The sequence below is a fragment of the Mycteria americana genome, chromosome 16 (genome assembly GCF_035582795.1).
Source record: "Mycteria americana isolate JAX WOST 10 ecotype Jacksonville Zoo and Gardens chromosome 16, USCA_MyAme_1.0, whole genome shotgun sequence".
Classification (NCBI taxonomy): domain Eukaryota; kingdom Metazoa; phylum Chordata; class Aves; order Ciconiiformes; family Ciconiidae; genus Mycteria; species Mycteria americana.
The window spans coordinates 8,873,924-8,894,084 of record NC_134380.1 but is presented as its reverse complement, the minus strand read 5'-3'; the positions used below and the strand labels follow the sequence as shown (position 1 = coordinate 8,894,084).

The 20,161-nt window shown below is 35.2% G+C and overlaps 1 protein-coding gene across 4 annotated transcripts in view; it reads right to left on the bottom strand.

The window, feature by feature from the left end:
• The window catches only part of STXBP4 (syntaxin binding protein 4), an 81,792-nt gene that overhangs the window by 30,542 nt on the left and 31,089 nt on the right, over positions 1–20,161 (bottom strand). For all 4 annotated transcript variants that reach the window (XM_075519216.1, XM_075519215.1, XM_075519214.1 and 1 more), the window contains exons 18-21: positions 17,519–17,695; positions 15,293–15,409; positions 14,718–14,767; positions 13,396–13,529 (exon numbers count right to left, since the gene is read on the bottom strand). In XM_075519216.1, coding sequence (XP_075375331.1) covers positions 13,396–13,529; positions 14,718–14,767; positions 15,293–15,409; positions 17,519–17,695 — 478 coding nt within the window. The remainder of the gene's footprint in view (positions 1–13,395; positions 13,530–14,717; positions 14,768–15,292; positions 15,410–17,518; positions 17,696–20,161) is intronic.

Genomic DNA, 20,161 nt, shown 5'->3' with positions numbered 1-20,161 from the left:
AAGCAGAGAGGAGTTTAGGACTAGCTCGTTCTGACCAACCATTGAATTTTGCATAATCTACTGGCTCATATTATTTGCTTTTTAAAATGCATTTAACATACTGATTATCTGACAATTATTTTTGTATTTTTCACCTACACTGCTTCTTACTAAAATGCTACTGGCTGTCCAGTGAAAATATGTAAGATTGCAGTGACCACCCCCTCCAAATTCTTTTGTTTATTGTGGCTGAAGAATCTGTGGATAAGGTGGAGGCCATACAGAAAATCAGAACACTGCAGAATGCAGAAATCTACCTCTTTCACAGAGAAGGGTGCAAAGAAAAAAAAAAAAAAAATCGTACCAGTGCTCCTTATCCTCTAGTGGCTCCCATCTGCTTCAGTTTGCCAACTCAAGGATGTTTTATTTTAATGTTAAAGGCTCCAATAACAGAGTCTCAATTAGTGACACAGCAAGAGAAATACAGTACCCTAGGATCATATAGGAAGTAGTGCTCCCTGATAAGGTCTTAAAAATGGTGAGCATGTTCCCCATTACATTTTTTTTCAGTCTTATCCAGCTTTTAAAAAACATATTTCTTTCTATGAATTAACTGCAGGCTTTTTTCTACAATCTTCCAGTATTGTCTGTTAACATGATGCTGTCTATTTGTGATTGGTCGAGAACACATTATTATTTCCATTGCTGATTGAATGCACTACAATTTACAAAGTAATTTTTGAGGAATATTTGCGTAAGTTAATTTGAGATTCATTTTGTTTATACCTATGAATCGCAAACTGCTGAACAGAAGACAGGAAACATTATTTATTATAAAATTAGAGAAATGGTCCATAACTGGGGAATTCTACACAAATGCCATGTAGACTAAAAAAAAGTTAAATTCATAGAAGTACTCTCTTGAGAAAATTCTTGTTCTGAATTGGTACAATCTACTTTCAGCTGATTAAAAAGAACCTGGAATAACAGATTCTTATTCCAGAAATACCAGGTATTCCAGAAATACCTCTGCACACAGGGCACTCACCACCAGGACTAGGTAATTAGGAATAGCCTGGAATACTTCACTGTATGGCCCAGCTCTAAAGCATTTATTTTTTTCCTCAATTTCCTTACTCTCTTGCTCCCCTGATTACTCTCTGTTCCGGAATTCATCTGTCTCCTCCTTTCCTTACTGGATCAACTTCTCTTGTCACCATCTATTGTGCTATCCACCCACTTCCATCACTGTCATCTCACATTGCTCACTGACGCATGTGATTGTTAAAAAGAAGTTTAATTAGAAAGCATTCATTGGTAACAAATTAAAATGACTGTCTAAAATTAGAATTGATCAGAAATTGTCTGAGATTTAAAAAGCAATACTATTACATGATATACCTTTCTTGCTATGTAATATCTTACTTTTTTGCACTGATGATGAAATTAAAGTGCGCAGGGGGCTGGCATGAACCACCTACAATTGAGAGACACAGAACTACTCTCTACTGAGCTCATTTCACATTAAGTACAGACCAAAGTAATACTTTTTCCTTTTGAAGCAAGAATTGTAAAAATACATTAACACAAGATATCCTTTTAGCCTGTTACAAAAAGCACTGTAGCTACACATACATAAAGGTTTTATTACAGGAAGAAATGACTTTAAAGCCAGCATATTTTAAAAATAATGCCAAAAGTTCTTAGAAACTAGGATAGATACCTTTCCTTTTTTGTTATAAATCTGAAGAAAAAAAAATAATCCACTATGTGCCTAAATTAGCATACATTATTTTACTTTAACTGTAAAGGATTCAAACATAATACCTGTAGCAATCACTAATGTAAGGCAAAATCTTCATCCTTATCTCCCAGTTAATGATACATATGCTTTATGGCATGAGGTAATAGATCTAGTATGAGACTTACGTACATTTTGTACCTCATTTACGTATCCTTCATAAGCACCAAGCAATTATGTCTTCCTTTTGCAAATTCTCCTTAAAATATACTTTTAAAAAGCTTTCTATATCATTCTTGGCAATCAACTTTCTCTGTACTTCTTTCCATTTAAATTATCACACTTGTGCACCATATATGTCTAAGTAACTCTGCTAGCCCTCAGCTTCTCACTCCTACCTACTGAAAAAAAGTGAAAAAATGTGACAACTGAGGGAATTGACAGAAAAGCGTACCAACCATCTTAGACAAGATAAGCACCCATAGCTTTAGCATACACTGCCGTTCAAAACAAAGGTCTGATCATTCCCCCGCCAGCTTTAATCCAGCTCTCTCAGGATGCTCATGGTTGTGTAGCCACAGAAAATTAACTCGGCATTAACTGCACAAAAGGATGCACAACTCCCTTGGTTGAGCTCCATACTGTAGTGGTTACTTTATTTTTTCCTATCAGAAATAATGAGACAGTTGCTCCCTGACTGGTGTGCAGACATACATACCCACAGAGAGACACTGGGTTACCCACCTCTCCTGATATCCAGCTGACTATGTCTGAACTGTGCTTGCAAATCAAAAGAGGGATGTCAGCCTTGAGTTTGAGACACTGGTCTGGGATTGAGACCTCAAGGTTCAATTCCTGTCTCACCTGTGTATTTCTTCTGACTGTGAGCAATTTGCATGTCCATGCTACAAAATTTGGAAGTCCCCCGCCCCCCCCCCCCCCCCTTCATGTCAAAACTTCATACTATCATTAAGGATTAATATGCTAAAATTCTAAACATTATGTCAACAGAAATTAATAGAGGGACAATTTAGGAAGTATTTACCATCCAGTAAAATTGTTGATTCTGGAGAGTTTTGACTTCAGTCTCCATAGTTACCAAGAGCAAGTACAACTTGTATGGGAAGAGGCACAAAGTCAATTAATTTTTTCATAGTCGGTCACAGTATGAACTAAATGAGTCCATAGACTTTTAAAGGTCTGCTCTTTAGTGAAGTCTTCCTTCAGAGATGCTGGAAATGAACCTAACGAGACTGTACTAATCTTGTTAGCTCATTTGCATTTTAAGGTATAATAATATCACTTACTTGTTTTTCATTATTAAAATGTTTTGATTTGAAAGTCAGTACAGACAGTGCCTATTCAAAAGCTGACTCATGTTTTCTCATTAAAGGTAAGTGAATGGAGAGGGAATAAATTGCTTTTCTAGCAGCAACAACAGAGTTCTGAAATCTAGGTCACATTGAAGAACTGTCTTAAATACAGGCTTTAGACATTGAATTGTCTTTTTCCTTGCTGTGAAACACTGGGAATAACATACATGCTCGATCACCAATAGATTAGCTAGCAACATTTTAATAATTGGTACTTTCTTTTTTTATTTGATCAGGCTATAAAAATATTCTGTCCTTATTGGTGTCACCTTTTACCTAGCTTCTCTGCTTGTACATAATTACTGTAATGTTCTGATTCTCGGACACCACATTAAAGAAGTGGGGTCTAACTTCTAGGTCCTGTAACAATACCCACCAGTAAGACCAGTTAGGTGAAATCGATGGCATTCCTCACTCACATTCAACAAAATGTGGTTTTAGTCCAAGTAAGAAGAGTTCAGGGATAATTCCAGATTTAAAACCCATTTGTAAACAGACATTTCTCTGAAATGTCATTGAAAAACAGGATTAAAATTTTGTAAGAGCTTGACTAACTGGATCAAATCTTTGAAATAAATAGGGTGTAATTCAATAAAGACAAAAGCAAAGTACTACCTTAGGTACAAATACCAATGGCACAAAAGCAAGTGAGGTTGTATAGCTAGCCTTTGGTTCAGCAGAAAAGGCTCTGGAAGTACAGGAAAGCCCAAACTTCATACAAATCAGTAACATGAAGCTATGAGGGGAAGGGAACACCATTTGGGGACATAAGAGCTGGTGTGCTATATATTAAAGCAAACAAACTTGTTCCATTTTTGTCTCTCACAGGAAGGCCTCAACTACAGAGCTCAATACAATTTTGATGAATTGGAGAGAATTTGGAGAAATGCAAGGGTGATGAAATGGCAAGAAGACATGCTCTCACTTAGTTTATTTCGGGGAACAGAAAACAAGAGTGGAGACATAATATGGTCTTCAAATACGTTAAAAGCTGCCACAAAGAGGAAAGTAGTAGGATGTTTTCAATAACTATAGGGATGAAGACGAGTAGTAATGGGGTTAAACTGAAATGAGAAGGATTTAGGCCAAAGGAAAAGCTTTCTAATGCAAAGATAATTAAGGATGGGAATAGTTAGCCTACAGAAGCTGTGGAATATACTAGGCAAATAACTGTTTGGATCCATGTAGATGTAATTCATGTTGCTGGACGCAGGCGGATGCACTACCTAATTGCTGGAGGTCCTTTCTAGCCAAATCTTTTCTAATTCCTTGGTGGCAAAGTACTGAGTGCTAGTTTTGTAAACTTTTGTGTAATTTACATTACATGCAGACATTTCTTCTGCTTCCCGTTTGCAAGGCATTTTTATGTCTTGTGTTCACAGGAGTAATACATTTTAATCATATTATGTACCCAACAACTCTTTGCCTGTCTCCTTCCAAGTGTTCATTGTAAAACCAAACCAATCCTGGTCAAAGAAATAGAATTTACAGTATGTTTTTTTAGGCTTGCCAGATAGCACCTGAACTCACACCCCAATAATAATACTAAAACCAAAACAACAACAACAAAACGACAGCCAAAGTTGAAACTGTGAAAGATTTTTGCTGTCTACCACCTTTCCAGTAAACTAGTCAACCTTGATTTGGCTTCACTGGCCTTACTTATTTATGTAACATTATAGGGACTGCACTTAAGTACAGGTATGCAATTAAATATTGCTGTTTCAGCAGTGATGATGCTATAGCCCAGTGGTCTCAAATTTTTTTGAGTCAGGGATCACTACCCAACCTCAAAAATTCTCATAGATTATCATAGTGAATCTTGTAATTGAAAAGAATGTAAAAGTGCTAAGTTTCTGTAGACAAGCTGTAAATCAGTTATAAGAGTTTTGTGGTTCAGTGACTGTTGATAAACTACAGTTTGAAAACCACAGCTATAATTCTAAATTACTTTGAAGTATGTGGATAACCATGCATTAAAGTTTAATTTGGATCAAGTACACAGCACTGAAATACACCATCAAACATATAGCATTTACAATAAAAAGGTAAGAAACTAAAACCAGTAAAACATTTTCAGAAAACTTTAACAGAGCCTATGCTGGCTGTCTCTATACTTAAGTCTATGCTTCCTCATTAGTATTCTCCTTTTCTAATGAAGACTTTAAGAGGGTAAGACAGCGTAAAGGTGCTACTTGACACTGTTCCACAGTCAAGGCATCAACTGACATTTTTGTTCAAAGAAAATGTGCTGCAGAAATATAACATACAGTAATGATAAACCAGAAACCAAGAATTTTTATAAGTCACTAACAAACTTGACAGTTATCTAAAAATGCAGAAGAATATTATCTATATTGTAATAGATTCTAGTAATAGTAGGTTACTATCCAGGAAGAAAAAAAAAAGCTGCTTTCAGGATTTCCTATCAATATGACACCTGGTCAGAAAAAAAAATTATTAAATTCAGGAGATGTCTGTTAAATCCTTGCTTATTTTTTCTTTCCTATGAATGAGTGAGTCAGCTGCTTCATGGCTCAAATTCCTTCTTAAAATGGGGATAATAATTTTAATCAAGGTGTACAAATAATGTAAATAAAGCAGATTGTATTAGATTTACAGACTGAAGAATAGACTTGTCTCACAGGTCTAGTGCTCCATTTTTAACTTAATTTCCATGCACACTCATTTTAATTTCATTTATATTGGAAATATTTTAAATATTGTACACTATTACATTTCTGAAGTGGAAACACTTCCTTTCTGTTGCAATGAAACATTTTCAAATTCTTGGACAGATCTTCTTTTTGGAATTACAGTTCTATGAACACTGTCAAAATTACAACTCTTCATTCTTATTTACCATGCAGGCAATATTGGAAATTTAAATGATTTGCAGAAAATTCAAAGTCTTGCTGCAAGTAAACAGTTAGGTAGAATCAGCTTTTAAATTCTTGACTGTGTCCTTGCAAAAGTGTATTAAATATGCTCGGATTTTTTTTTCCTGAGGATTACAGAAAACATTTTCCCTGTTACGCAACTCTGAATTTTAATTTTTCAGAAAGTACATAAGTTGTTCGCTTTTGGGTTTCTTATTGTCATCTGATTTGCAGTGTATCTAAAGAGCTGCTGATAAGCTATCAATTTTTTAATGAAACATTCTCATTTTCAGAATGAGGCAAAAATTCAACAATGTCTATATTATAGGGCAAAAGGGATCCACTTCTCATCTCAATTAAAATTAAGTCAAGGTTTATTCTCAGTTTACATCATTGAAGATGTAAAAGGAAAATTACCAAGTTTTATTTCAATTCCCAAACTATATTCCTTTGTTGTACTAGCAAAGTTTTCAGATCAGTAAAGAAATGTGGGTACTTTGCAATTTAATAAAAAATATTATTAAAATTTCTTGCTACCTTAAGTTTAATTTTTGGACAAACTATCAGTTTGTGTAGTAGCCACTGTTTCTGCATAGTGTCACTCACTCACAATGTGTGGTTGATAGCAGCGATCTACAGTCCAGAGCACATGGTGAACTGGAAGACAACTGCTCCTAGTTCCTACGAAATTTTCCGTTGAGCAGAGCTGGAAACCAGAAAACCACTGCCCCATAGAGACTAAATCAAGGGATGCATTCAGCAGTAGCATGAAGCTCCAGTCTTGCTCTGTCATGTCTCACCCTATGTTGTCTGTACAAGATGAGACTGAGCGATCAAGAAAGTAACTAAATTACGAATTCAAGACAAACTAGGAAATGCTTCTGCTACATAAGGAAGAGGTTTTACGTCTCCTGTTGCCTTCAGAACTCAGTGGAGGCCAGGAAGACATGCTACAAGGCACTCCTGCTCTTGTGTAAGGAAAAATGGATTTTGGAGCATTGCTCTTGAGAAGTTCACACCATTTGGTATAATGCCATGATGCTACATGAGCATACAGTGCCAATATTCTGTGCCAAAGGACAGCAGTCCCCATGAGCTCTAAATTCAGCATGATTCTGCAAGTAGAAGGAGCCACTGATGACCAAGTCATATTCCAAAATTACCAATGTCATTCTGGGATTTATCTTTTCTTTTAAAATGCCTACTCAGAAAAGCTTCAACAGTAAAAAGTTCATTTAATAACTTAATATTATTACTTTTGACAAAAATGAAATTACCTTCCCATTAAATATTGTTGCTTTGAGGAAAAATTCTTCAACCTTCAGGAACTAGTAAAACTGAAATTTTCCATTAGATAAAACAGTTGATAAATTCTCTTTTGGGAAAACTCACCTCTTTTGTTGTTGATAAAACGTATTCTTCCTTTGAAACTTTCAATTTCACCAAATTAATATTTTCTAATGGAAGTACTATCTCAGAAAACATTTAATTTACAAACATAACCTCTCTATCTTTTAAGCATACAGCATTGATTTTAAGATTTATTTCTTTTGCTAGTCAAAAGCTATTAAAAAGGGGAGCTGTACAGATGCGTTCAGGATATATACATTGTATAATTTAATAGGTCTCTTCTATTTCTGATTTCAGTAATTCACTGAAATATTTATGGCCTTGCCAGAACAATGAATACACAGAGTTATCTCTTTAGTTATCATTATGCTGCTCCTTGGCAAGCAGCTCTTCCAGTAAGGAAGAAAAGGTACAGTTCTAGTTTATTAGCTGCAAGAATATTAAAGGTATGCTATCCTCTCAATGCAGAATTGTTCCCACAAAGATGATCTTGCAGGAAATAATCTTTTCTTTCTGATACTAAAAATATAAAAAGACATAGCGTGAGTTTCAGCAAACACTAGCAAATCAGACAATATTCTTGGGGTCAACAGAAGACTCGTATTTTGATATTCAGCCTCTGCAAATACATCTTTAATATCACTAGCCCAATTAACAAAAGTCAAGTTAGCCAGGATATGCCTACCCATGTTACAATTACATCTGGATTTTGATGTACAGACATAAACCAAAAAGTGGGGGGGGAACAGCCCACACTTACATGTCAACTCCTTCAGAACTCTCCTGATGAACTACAGCCAATTATCTGTACAAAATTATAGCACTGTTGTATCTTTAATTTCAAGAACAAAATAGTAATAACGTATATAGCATTAATTCTGTTGTAATAAACAAACACACCAGGGCTGCAACAAATAAATAAAAGAAATATGAACACTTGACAGTATTAGCTGTTCTCAAAATAGCAAAATTGTTATTTGTGAAGATTTGCTACTCTACCTTATCACTTTATTCCACCCACACTGTCAAAAGAATGGGAAGGGACAACTAACACTTTGCTGAATAGGGAATGGTTTTGGCAATTGACCATAATATAGTTAAAAAAAAGGAAACTGAAGAAATGGGTAGATTCCGTATTTCAGCTTTTAATGCCTGAGATGTAAGACTTTGTGGTCCAAAAATCAAAAGCAACTTAACCATCAAGAGAACAAGCACTATTGGATGCTGACCACCAGCAGTTTCCATTACCTTCTTTTTATAGATAGTTAGCACACAAGGAAAATTAATACAAAAACTGGACAACTAAACTTCTGCCTGTAGGATCTTCATAATCAAATATATAGTGACTACTGTGACTAGCAAGATCAATATCAGTAAGGTAAGTAGGATTTTTGGAAGCTATGTTAATTTGGAGATAATTTTAGTGAACTTCAGCGTGATTGCCATGTGTCAGATCCCAGGCTGACAACAGATTAAAGGAACATGATGGGAAAAAATAGTTCAAAATGCACTGCTTGAGTTCCTGCTGAGCAGAGAAGCAGGCTTCATAGCACTTAATGGATACTGATGACTGGGATTATATCAACAAGAGCAAGGTTGTATTTTTGTATAGAAATTTCAGAGGCAGAGTGAGGAAATTAGCAGTCAAAATACTTGAAAGCTGCATTATGCTAGCACACTTTTCAAAATGCCGATTGCCTGCTATTTTATGAAGAGATAAGTATGTTCCAGGGTTAATCAGATTTTGGCCATTACCAGTACCAAGTGTATTTCTTTTCTAATTTTGTAACAGAAAAGAAGAAAATGCTTTCTCAATTCTTTTTAGCATGATATGCACCATATGGTCTACTAAGTGCAGCCAGCAACTGCTTTTAAATGCTACAGTTCTTTCACTAAGGCATTATTATCCTTTGTATGATGAAAGTAATTTTCTTTATGTCTTCAGAAGATGCTTGTATTTTACAAAGCAGAAAGGCCTCTCAAGACTTAGTTTCTAAAGATAGCTTACAGTCTTTCAAGAAGATGAAGGATGAAACTTTCAAGGGATGAGCTTGATTATTCTGTTTATTACTTTCTTATTTGCATTTCTGGATCTTGAGGATCCTGTACTAGTAAGCACTGGAAAACGAGTTTGTGTTTTTTTTTTTTAAAAAAAAAAAACCAACAGAGTCCTCACTTGAAGAATTGCCAAACTGACTTCACATAGCTGTCATTCAACCTACAAAGCTGAGAATTGATCTGCAGCATTATCACAAGGCAATAAGTACTCGGAGATTTCCAGGAATACACTGAACTTCTTGAAACCTCTTTCCTCAGGCAAAATGTCATGCTATTACACAGGAAGAGGACAGTTTGTGTGGCTAATTCATAAATATGTCATTTTGACCTGGATGTCAAGGATGATCTTTAACAAGGGAAGGAGTTTTCTCTTGGAAGAACACTGCACAACCTTGTCCTTGCACCTAGACTTTGTTTCACAAGTATTGTAAATGAATCAAAAAGGTTGTACAAAATAAAGCAAATACTGAAAGAGAAGATCTATTCAGAAGGTAAAATACATCATGATGGTTGCCCAGCTATACCTTTTTATCCACTTAGCAATCTCAGAAATATTCACTCCAATTCTCTAAGAATACACTAACAAATTATTATGTTATGGACATCTTTCTGGAAAAAAGGAAAAGCTTCAGTCTGCAAAGTAATGCCTATTATACTTTTTTCTTTGATGTATGATATTTATGAAATGCTACATACACGAAAGCCCCCTTTTTATGACAGCCCATCTGCAAGAAAACTGAAGATCACATGGGAAGCATTTTGTGAGAATCTGGCATAGAGGACTGCAGACAGCATGCTACTAAATAGTTACTCTGCCTTAACTACTTTTTTTTGAGAAAGAGAGTGAGCACTTTAAAGCTTTAATCTCATACACTAGCTCGTCAGAGCCCAAATCTATCTGTAATACTCTCCAAATCAGAATGAACTCAGACGGATGACGTTCAATCTTTAAATCCTTCTCTACAGAGCTATTTTTAACTCTTAGGTTCATAAAATGGATCCCTGCTATGGCTCCAGAGCTTTCTAACATGCATCCTACCTATTATGTTTGACACAACCACATGTTAGAATTCAGTTGCATTTAGAACTGAAAGTTTTCTTTGCAGAATTTCCCATGTAGTGTGATAGAAACAACTCAGTGTGACAGGACTCTACCACTGTCACTGATGGAAAACCTATTATCTCCTCTCCTGGCCGCTGTTATTCTTTTCACCTCCTCCAGTCACTCCAATTCTAATATTCTGGACACTTCCGAACAATTTTTTAATCTTGTTATTTTGCTTTCTTCTCCATAGTGCAATGTAATAAATAAGTGTTGCATAAATAATGTCAAATAAGATATTTTTCATATCTTGAAACATTTCCTCAACAAATACATTTATTCAGCCCCTTTCTAAATTAATTCCCAAACAACGTAAAAAGGATATTAAAATCTTTGATACAATGATTATTGTCAATCATAATTCACCAGCTTTCCAAAAACTCCTGTAATGTGTCAGGCCATTTCTATTTTATTTTCACAAATCGGTCGAGCTAAGATGGATTAGAACTGACATGTCTGCTCAGCTATAGGTAAATATGATCAAAATACACAATCATTTCGATGATCTGAACCAGGAAACGTATAAAAAGCCACAGTTGTTTCTTAGATTTCCAACTGCATGCAGTTTATTACAGTAACTGGTCATGAACTAGGATAATTTTTATCAATGGGAACAGATTTCTGTTAATGACCTGAGGATATACACACATCTCCAAATGAAACTACAGGCTACATTCACTCCCTACAGCAATAAAATCTTCATTAAGACACTGTTTCATACATGTTCATGTAAATTCAGCAGAATAACATTTTGTAAACATTTCAGTATGAAAATAGAGCATTGCAGTCAGGAAATTCTGCTAGTTTTACATGATCCTGGAAATCTCTATATTCCTCATTTTGGCATTAATTTTCTGCTTTAAGTTTTCCAGGAAAAAATGTACTCTGGAATAACTTTACATTCTAATTATAGTTTGATGAAGGTGCATACTGAACTGACACTGAACCTGCACTGTCCTCCGGTGCTATGAATGATTTATTCTGCCAGTTGATATCCAATTTTAAATAAAAATTTCTATATTCTTCACTGATGAACTGATACCAGATTTAAAAGCTCTGAAGGATTTTTTTCCTCAAGGGCATTTCCTGACTTCAAAACTCACTTTTAAAAATCCTTAACAATAGTGCTCTGATTTTCTAAAGATTTGGAGAAATCTTCTCACTCTGATGCATCCTTCGCATCTTGGAAGAAAGATCTATATCTGAATTATTAAAGCTTATATTCAAAAAACCTGTTGACTTAGACTGCATTCACCACTTTCATTTAAAGCCCATCAAGGTCAATTGAAATATTGCCACCAATGAGTTTCAAGGAGTTTCAGGTGATGTCTTTTGAGACAAGGAAACCCAAGTCTCTAGAATCCCATGTGATGCTTACTTCTGACTTCTTCCTCCTAATGTTTAGAGCAAGATGATCTTGAACTACAGAAAGTCCTCAGTATATTGGTTTTGGAAGAGTGATGAATACTATCAACAGAACCAAAATAACTTTTTAGTATTACACTTCCATTTTTCCTTTCATGAGGTCTTTGTTAGATAAAAAGCCTGTTCATGAACCCAAAAGTAAAGAGACTCTGCCAAAGGCAAGGGAAACATATGAACAAAAGTAGAAACAAAAATTGAATCCACTGAGAAATCTCTAAATGATCTGCTCTGTGGCAGCAAATCACTGAAGTCTCCAGTAACATCCATTGGCTTTACTGCACGCTCTAACAGGTGACTAATTTCAGCTTGCATAAACTTATCACTTGCCCAGTCAACCCTTCTAGAATGGGATGAAATGTATATCTCTAAATTATTAGCTCTTTTCAGAAATGTCTACCTACTCCTAGGTTACACCTCAGAAGAATAAATATTTTCTTGATTTGTTAAACCACTGTATTCTTATTAAAAGCTAGTAAAAGAATAGTAAAAGAGGAACAAAACTCCTCTCTTTGGCTTAATATAAACAGAAGAAAATTTAAACTGACAATTAACAAAACAACATACATGCTATCAGAAATAACATAAGGAAATACCCGATGTGTTCTCCTGGAAGAATATTTATGATCCAAAAATATTCTGTGACTTCATTATAATTCAAAACACTGTTTGTTACAAAGATTTATCTAATTTACTCTTTTGTTCTTTGTTCACTCTATGTATTTTCTGTAAAAGTCTCACTATTATTTGTTCCACAACCTTCAGTGAATTAGAAAATATACCCGATTTACTTAAATAAGGTCGTTCTTATTACACCCATTTGACACTGGTAAAATGCATGCAATAAACTATCCTGGGATATCTGCTTAAAGGTAAGGAGGAAATGCACTTACTATTTTTAGGGCCTTAATAGGGAAAACCACTTCTAACTCTATAGACAGATACTATTTTTTCCTCATTCTCCATTCTATATCAGTCCTACGAAGTACTGACTAAATTTTAAGCAGCCAGAATTAAGGCAGCTCTGTAATCTTGGAATGAAATGAAAAAATAATACAGTGAACAAATTCTACTGGGTGAAGCACACAACAGAAAAGTGGCCAAATCCCTGTATGAAGACAGTCCAATTGTAGGAGAAGGTTCTGACTGTGGGTAGGGTAAGTTTAGGTTATGGTAAGCGTTAGGGTTAGAAAAACAAAGGGGATCGCTCTTAGCAGCAGCAGCCCTTTTCCTGCGTTTGTAGGTCTTCCACCATTCTGAAAGACACTGGACCCGCTACCTATACCACAGTCCTAACCCAATCCAAACAGAACCACTAATCAGGATCCTTCTTCCACATTTGGAAGAAAACCCCACATGGTGCCTACTGAAACACGCTACTCTCAATTAGCAAGCAAGATGCTAAAGCCACAACATTTGATGGAAGAAAGGAAGTATTTATGCATGTGTATACATGCAGACCCACACTCAAAGATGCACACACTCACTCACAATCTACTTCCAGAATGGCACGGACAGACTTGGCAAGGTCTCTGGCTTCTGCTGCAAGAGCCGTTGTGACAGTAGGTCCAATCCTTCCCAACCGTGCAAGAAGTGCTTTCGTAGACAATGTTGTTGTTCTGTCACTAAGAGAACAAAAAATAAGTGTTTATTTATAAGATTATAAAAGAAATGGTTACTTTTGATAAAGTAAACTTGTGTTTCTAGATTGGTTTTAGTCTCATTTTATGAACAAAAAAGATTCATATGACCAAATTGATGAGTTTGTCTCAGAAGCAGTTCTCTAAGTACAACAAAGGTATTAGGAAATTTCAATTCAAACAACATTCACGTCTCAAAATCTAGTGTCAAACCTCAGTGGGTGTCAGGAAAGTAACTTACTTAAAAGTAATTTTCATAATAGCATTTAAGAAGGGACACTGCTTTAGGGGACCCAATTCTTATCTTCTACACTGTTAGTGAGTCAGTTTGTCACCTTAGCTTTGTTATATTTGTATGTCAATCCGTTTACTAAAATAAAGTCTACGAACTTTATAAAACATGCAATATCACTCTTGTGCAGTGCCAATGGGAACTGCATTTAATTGATTAGGATTAGCATATGAGGACACAGACATCTACAATATAATAGTTCATCTGATCCTGCAGATTTTTTTGAAAGAAAGTTCCAGCTAACTTCACTTAAATAGACTGGATTTCCTTGAGAGCTTCACTGAAAAAGATGGCAGGACAGAGACCAAACAACTTTACTGTTACATAAATATTAATGGAACACTATCTGGGATATATAGGCACAATCATGCTCATATTCTGAAGGACCAAAGGCTACTCTAAATCTTGTTGAATATTCCTAGGTACCTTTTTAAACAAGGGAAGTAATAAAACTTAAATGGATATACATATTATAAATTTATTTATATGCTACTACATTAATGATGATGCAAAATCACTTGGGCAAATCTAAAAAATGAAATAATAATAAAAAAATTATAACCCACTGTTAAGGTTCCTTGCAATTTTAACTAATCCTTAGCACATTATAATTACTTTATGGAAACATCCAGACAACCATAGCTATGTAATTACTAACTGTTTTAATTTAATTCTGAGGTTTTTAATGAAGCTGTATCCTGAAAGCCTAATTTATAATTCAAGCCATTCCCTCTCCTCCAATAAAATGACACTCAGAAACATACAGCAAAAAATATAGGAAAAATAGCTACAAGACAGTTTTTGGAGACTTTGAAACAATAATAGAGTTTTTCAGTATTAATATTGTCATTTCAATATTAATAACTATGCCATTTAATTACCTTAAAACTGTCGAGGAAGTAGAGTTATCTGAAAGTATTTCATGCACAACCTGTTGGCCATAGTCAAGAAGTTAACAGTTTATAAATCGACACAGTCAAAAAGTTAATACCTTTATAATTTGATGTTCTATTTGGGTGTGGGGCATTTGATTTGTAATTAAAGAGTCTAGTCTCTCCCAGCCAGAAGTGTAAAAGTAAAAACTAAAATATTATAACCCCTTTAAATGAAATAAATATAACAACATAACTTTTTTGTTTCATAACAATTCAAAATATTATCAAATATACTTTTTCTGCCTTTTTGCTCTGGGGAATTTCACAGAAAGTGATAGGAGTTTGTGAAAAATTAGGTGAAAAAAATTATCTGATCAGTTTCATTTGTTTAATGTATAGCAAAACATAAAGATTAAGTAAATTCCTACATGGATCCGTACACTTACACACGATCTTTATTTCTAGCAATGAAAGGATCTCTGCAAACTAGTTTATAGTCAGTTTACTATGTTTATTCCTCAGAAACATCAACACAAAACTTTTCCAAATAAAATATTGCTAGAAATGAAAGGCAAAGTTACCTCTACAAATTGTAGCAATTTTTCAGTAGCTACCTCAAAGGTCTTCCTAGCTGATTCTGATTTCCGCAGCTGGCAGTCAAGCACTGTAACTCTCTTTCTCAAGTCTTGGATGTTACCCTAGGAAAGATATTTTAAGGCTTTTATTCTAATCATTTTCTCCCATGGCTCACATAGATCCATGGTGTGAACTGAAATGGATGTCTGAAATGTTTAACACACACTCTTTTCTATGTTTCTGAAAAACATAGCTGCTCCTGAGGCAGGTATGCCTGATCTGCAGGCAAATCAGCTCCCAACCTGCAACAGATTTTGGCAAATGATATAAAGGTAAATTGAAATTGGCAGCTAACAACAGTGATAGGGCTGAAACTTGAGACAGTTTGAACTGATTCATGAATGGATCAAAAATACCAACCTGATGGTGACAGTATCTGTCAGCAGGGTGGCATAAATAGCCACTAGGTGAACAAACTCAGTCCACTACTTCGCATCTGTACATCCTTTGGCCAACAGAGTAATTACGGTGTATCTTGGAGAAAATTACCCCCTAGGATTTCTCTACATGCACTTGTATAACCTATTGATCAGTGTTATGCATCCCTCTGCACTTCAGCTACAGAGAATGTAAGCCCCATTAGATCAAGTTCTGGAGGCTCAAGGTTTCAGCTTGAGTCCCTGGCACTGTTCATGTGAGGACCACAAGTAAAGTCTTCACATGTATACGGGCACGTTTGTTTAGCTAAGCTGTCTGCTGAACAGAAGATCTAGACCAAAATACTCTCCAAAATTAAGAAAATATCACTATCATTAAAAATAAACTTTTACATCACTGTAGGTGATGTTTTCTGAAAGCCCACTACCTACTATAAAAAACCCACCAAAACCCACTTCTTATCTTTACTTGAAGCAAATGAGTACACACATTTGTTTGTATACACTGTACAAAGCAGCAGAATCATGATCACTCTGAATGTCAAAGAATCTGTTGATTAAAACACCCTTCTTTGGTAATCTCACTATCCACTACTGCAGAAGGAGTTTGTAAGCCCTCAGAGGGACCTCACTCTTTATACTAAAAATAATATAGTATAGAGTTGGTACCTACTTGATACTGCTTCTTTTGAATGAGAAATGCAGACAATCAAATCTCACCTCAGATATTCGAGTGCTCACTCAGAATTTCAGGAAGTCAAGCTAGCATCTCAGAAACAAATCTCTAAGAAAGCAACCCACACACTCTGGATTTCTTAAAATTTTGATATTTATTCAAGTCCTAGAAAACAAACAGTGCTTCAAAAATACCTGACATAAAAGATGAGGTATCTCACCAAGATGTTCAGAAAGAAGAACTTCTAGGGTGTGATTCATCTCATCACACACACTCACAGTTAGATGAGAGGAATTCCTCCCTGGGAGCTACACGTACTTGCCATGTTGCTTCTTTGCAAGCTTGTACACCATAGAGCTCAGTTTTAGCTTTTAATACCTTGTAATACTGAATTAATTCTCATGATGAAATAAGGCAACGTTTCGGTAGGTTTTCTTCATCAGTTCATATGTACATCCATTTTTCATGAGAAAAACAAGGTAAACACACAAATGCCAACCTGCTTGCACTTGTTCAAACTGTGTGTAGAAACTGGATCCGCAATTATGGGGAAAAATTTACAAGTTCCTCAAATATTTTATTCCTTAGCATGTTTTGAAATGCCTCACTGGAGATAAAGTGGTTTTAAAATGACACTCAAAAAAAAAAAATTTTTTGGCAGGATACTGTTAGTAGCATTTAAGTGATTATCTTGATTAAATCTAAGTTTACTTAAGAACAGTACCGGACTTTATATTGTTATTATTTGCCTAACAGAAACATAAATATGAAGGCCATTTTTACATAAATACAAAAGCATACAAATACACGTATAATCTTTAAAGACAATATATCTGCAGTCCAGAAACTATTCCATGCTTTAATGCTTGAGATGTGCCATTTTGACCTATGACCCACATATGCTTCTAGCTCCTATTTTTCCAGCCCAAAGATATCTGGATAAAGGAAGACTCATACACTTCACATTACCCCCTTCGCTACGCATCATTCCAGTTATTGAATAATACAAGACAAACAGTGACCTACTTTAGAAAAGCAGATGAAAAGAAAATGAAAACAAGATACATGACAACAGCAAGGAAACCATGGTAACTACGACAGGCGACTGCTTTGCTTACTTTATTTTGGCCAGAATGATCAGTGAGCTGAGCCTTCAGCTCTACAATTTCAGCTTCTAATAGGCGAATTATTTCTTCATAGTCCATCTCCATTCCACGAGCCTGCCTTTGTGCAGCTTCTGCAAGATGAATCCTACTTCGCAGGGCTCTTGTCTCTTCTACAGCTGCCTTGGCTTCCTACAGATGATAGGATTTAATTGAAAAGTTACAACTCCAGCTAACAAAGTACACATTTAGCTCAAAAGTACTGCAGTTGGCATTAGGGCTACCATTTAGTATTCATGGTTAGATGGTTCAATTGCTCATTTTTAAGTGTATGATGTTCAAACAAAGAACAGGTATTTACAGAGAGAGATAATTTTCCTAATAAATTAAATCACAAATTCTATGATTATCGTAAATCTAGTTGAATGAAAGGTTTTATAGAAATGCATCTGGTGCTGTCAATCTGCTCCATCACCTCCGTACTAAAAAAGTACTTTAATGAGATGTTATTTCATTTTACTATTATTGCCTGAATTCACACAATTCAGAGTTCGCACATCATGTAGATGGACTTCTAATGCAAGTATTCAGTCCACACTGTTCTCAAAATAAGTGCTGGCTTTTATTTTTCTGCCTAGTTCCTGCTCTTCCATTGTTATCCTGTATTATCACTGAAGAGTGTTAGATAAAATTTATATGTAAATAATGTATAAAACCCAGGAAATTAGAAACTGTTAGCTTTTAATTCAGCCAAACTAATCCCTAAATGCTGTAAAATCTGATTTAGAGAAGGGTATTGCTCAGTTCATTGTACTACTGAATATTAATTCAAGTTAACTTTGATTTGTAAATTTTAAAAGTCAAACTAAAGGTCTGGACAACAGATGAGTTTACACAAGGAAAGAATAAACAAACTGCTCATCAAAAAATGTAGACATACAGGCTCACTGGCACCAAAAGCAGTAAACCATCTTTCCCCTTAGCTTTTTATTAACCTGTGGAAAAATTCACTTTATATTAATTTCCTAAATCATTAAAGTTATAAGCTTTAAATATACTAATTCACAGAGCTAGAAATTCTTTGTACAAATTCCTCAGCTAAGGATACTTAGGTGAATATCCTATTCCTAGTTTACCTATTGTATTTTATTATTACAACTATATCCTGGTTGGGATTGGGACTAGAGGGGAAACAGGTAGGGGTAGAGAAGAAACAGACACTAAGAATCTATAATAACTGGGAAATAACATTCTAGAAACTAGACTTGAAATCACTGTTTCTGAAAAACCTAAATGACCAAATCTTCCCATTTTTGTGGAAGAAATGTCATATATTTAATAGGTGTCATAATATAAATGTGTCGAGAGGTCAGTTAAACTTACAAAAGCAAATTTAATTCCATTATTTCCTAACTTAGAAGCATTTGTTCTATGCAATCAATATTCTTCAAGTCGGGTTTTCCTATACTTTGTCATAATGTTTTCTCCGTAAAATGATCTACTAATCTCAGTTTCAGATGACTTTTAACCTGTACACTGTTAGCCTTTAATAAACAATATATATTTATTTCAGGCCATAAGTAAACTAATCTCAATGACATATATAGGATATCATCTTCTTCATATTTACAATGGTTTTGCAATATAATACCAATTTGGATGATTGCCAGGGACATTCTGGTCTCTTAGAAAATAAAGCATTAGAAGTAATCACACATGGTAGCAAACAGCAACATCATTAGTGAATACAGATGACATGGTGTTAACATAGTTCAGAGGTTTCTCTTTGAGGAACACAAATGATAAGATACATTTAAATAACCTTTAATTTGACAGCAAGTATAATGATTTTTATTTTTTTTTCTTTTGGAAGTGCAAAGCCATTAGATGAGCCTATTCTACGTGACAATCATCTCCACCTGGAAAGGCAGACTATTCAAAAGCTTATTGCTGCGTGTTTTTCTGTTATCTGGCTAGTTTGTTTTACAGTTGTCTGTTGGCACAGCATCAAAAGCAGTGGAAGGGGCCATTACCAAAAGCACGTACTGAAAGACCACCAGAACAATCCACCCCTCCTGCAAGTGGCTCATAGAAGTTCTTCTTCCTAGAAACGATTCAGAGAATGCAGGGGCTTCTTAGAAGTTACGAATCTACATAAGTATAGGTCAAACTTACTGCCTCTGTAGAGGGCATTTTCTTGCCACTGTAAGAAAGAGTGTGACTCACGAGGCTGGGCCCTACTGATACAGAGGATGATGTGGTAGCCTTCAGTAGCAAAGGCATCCTTCAGTAATAGGCTGGAGGTGGGAAAAAGACTCTTGGAGACAAAAGTGAAAAGATGCTCTGGTGTTAAGTTTGACTAATATAAATGAACACAGAGGCCTCGACAAAGGATGGCATCTTAAAAATGCACACGTAGGAACTATTTAAATAAGATGACATCAGAAAAGTCATGGGAAAATTACTATAATGAAAAGGGAGGTCTTCATTTTGAAATAAGACCTCCTTGAGATAAAGGTTTAATCTCTTATAATCCACAATTGCCTTACTCTTCCATTGTTTATTCAGAAACCCAATTGTTGAATATTAATTTCTCTGAAATAACAGACTAAGTATGACCAGATTTCAACAGTGAAAGACCTAAAGGAATAATTAATG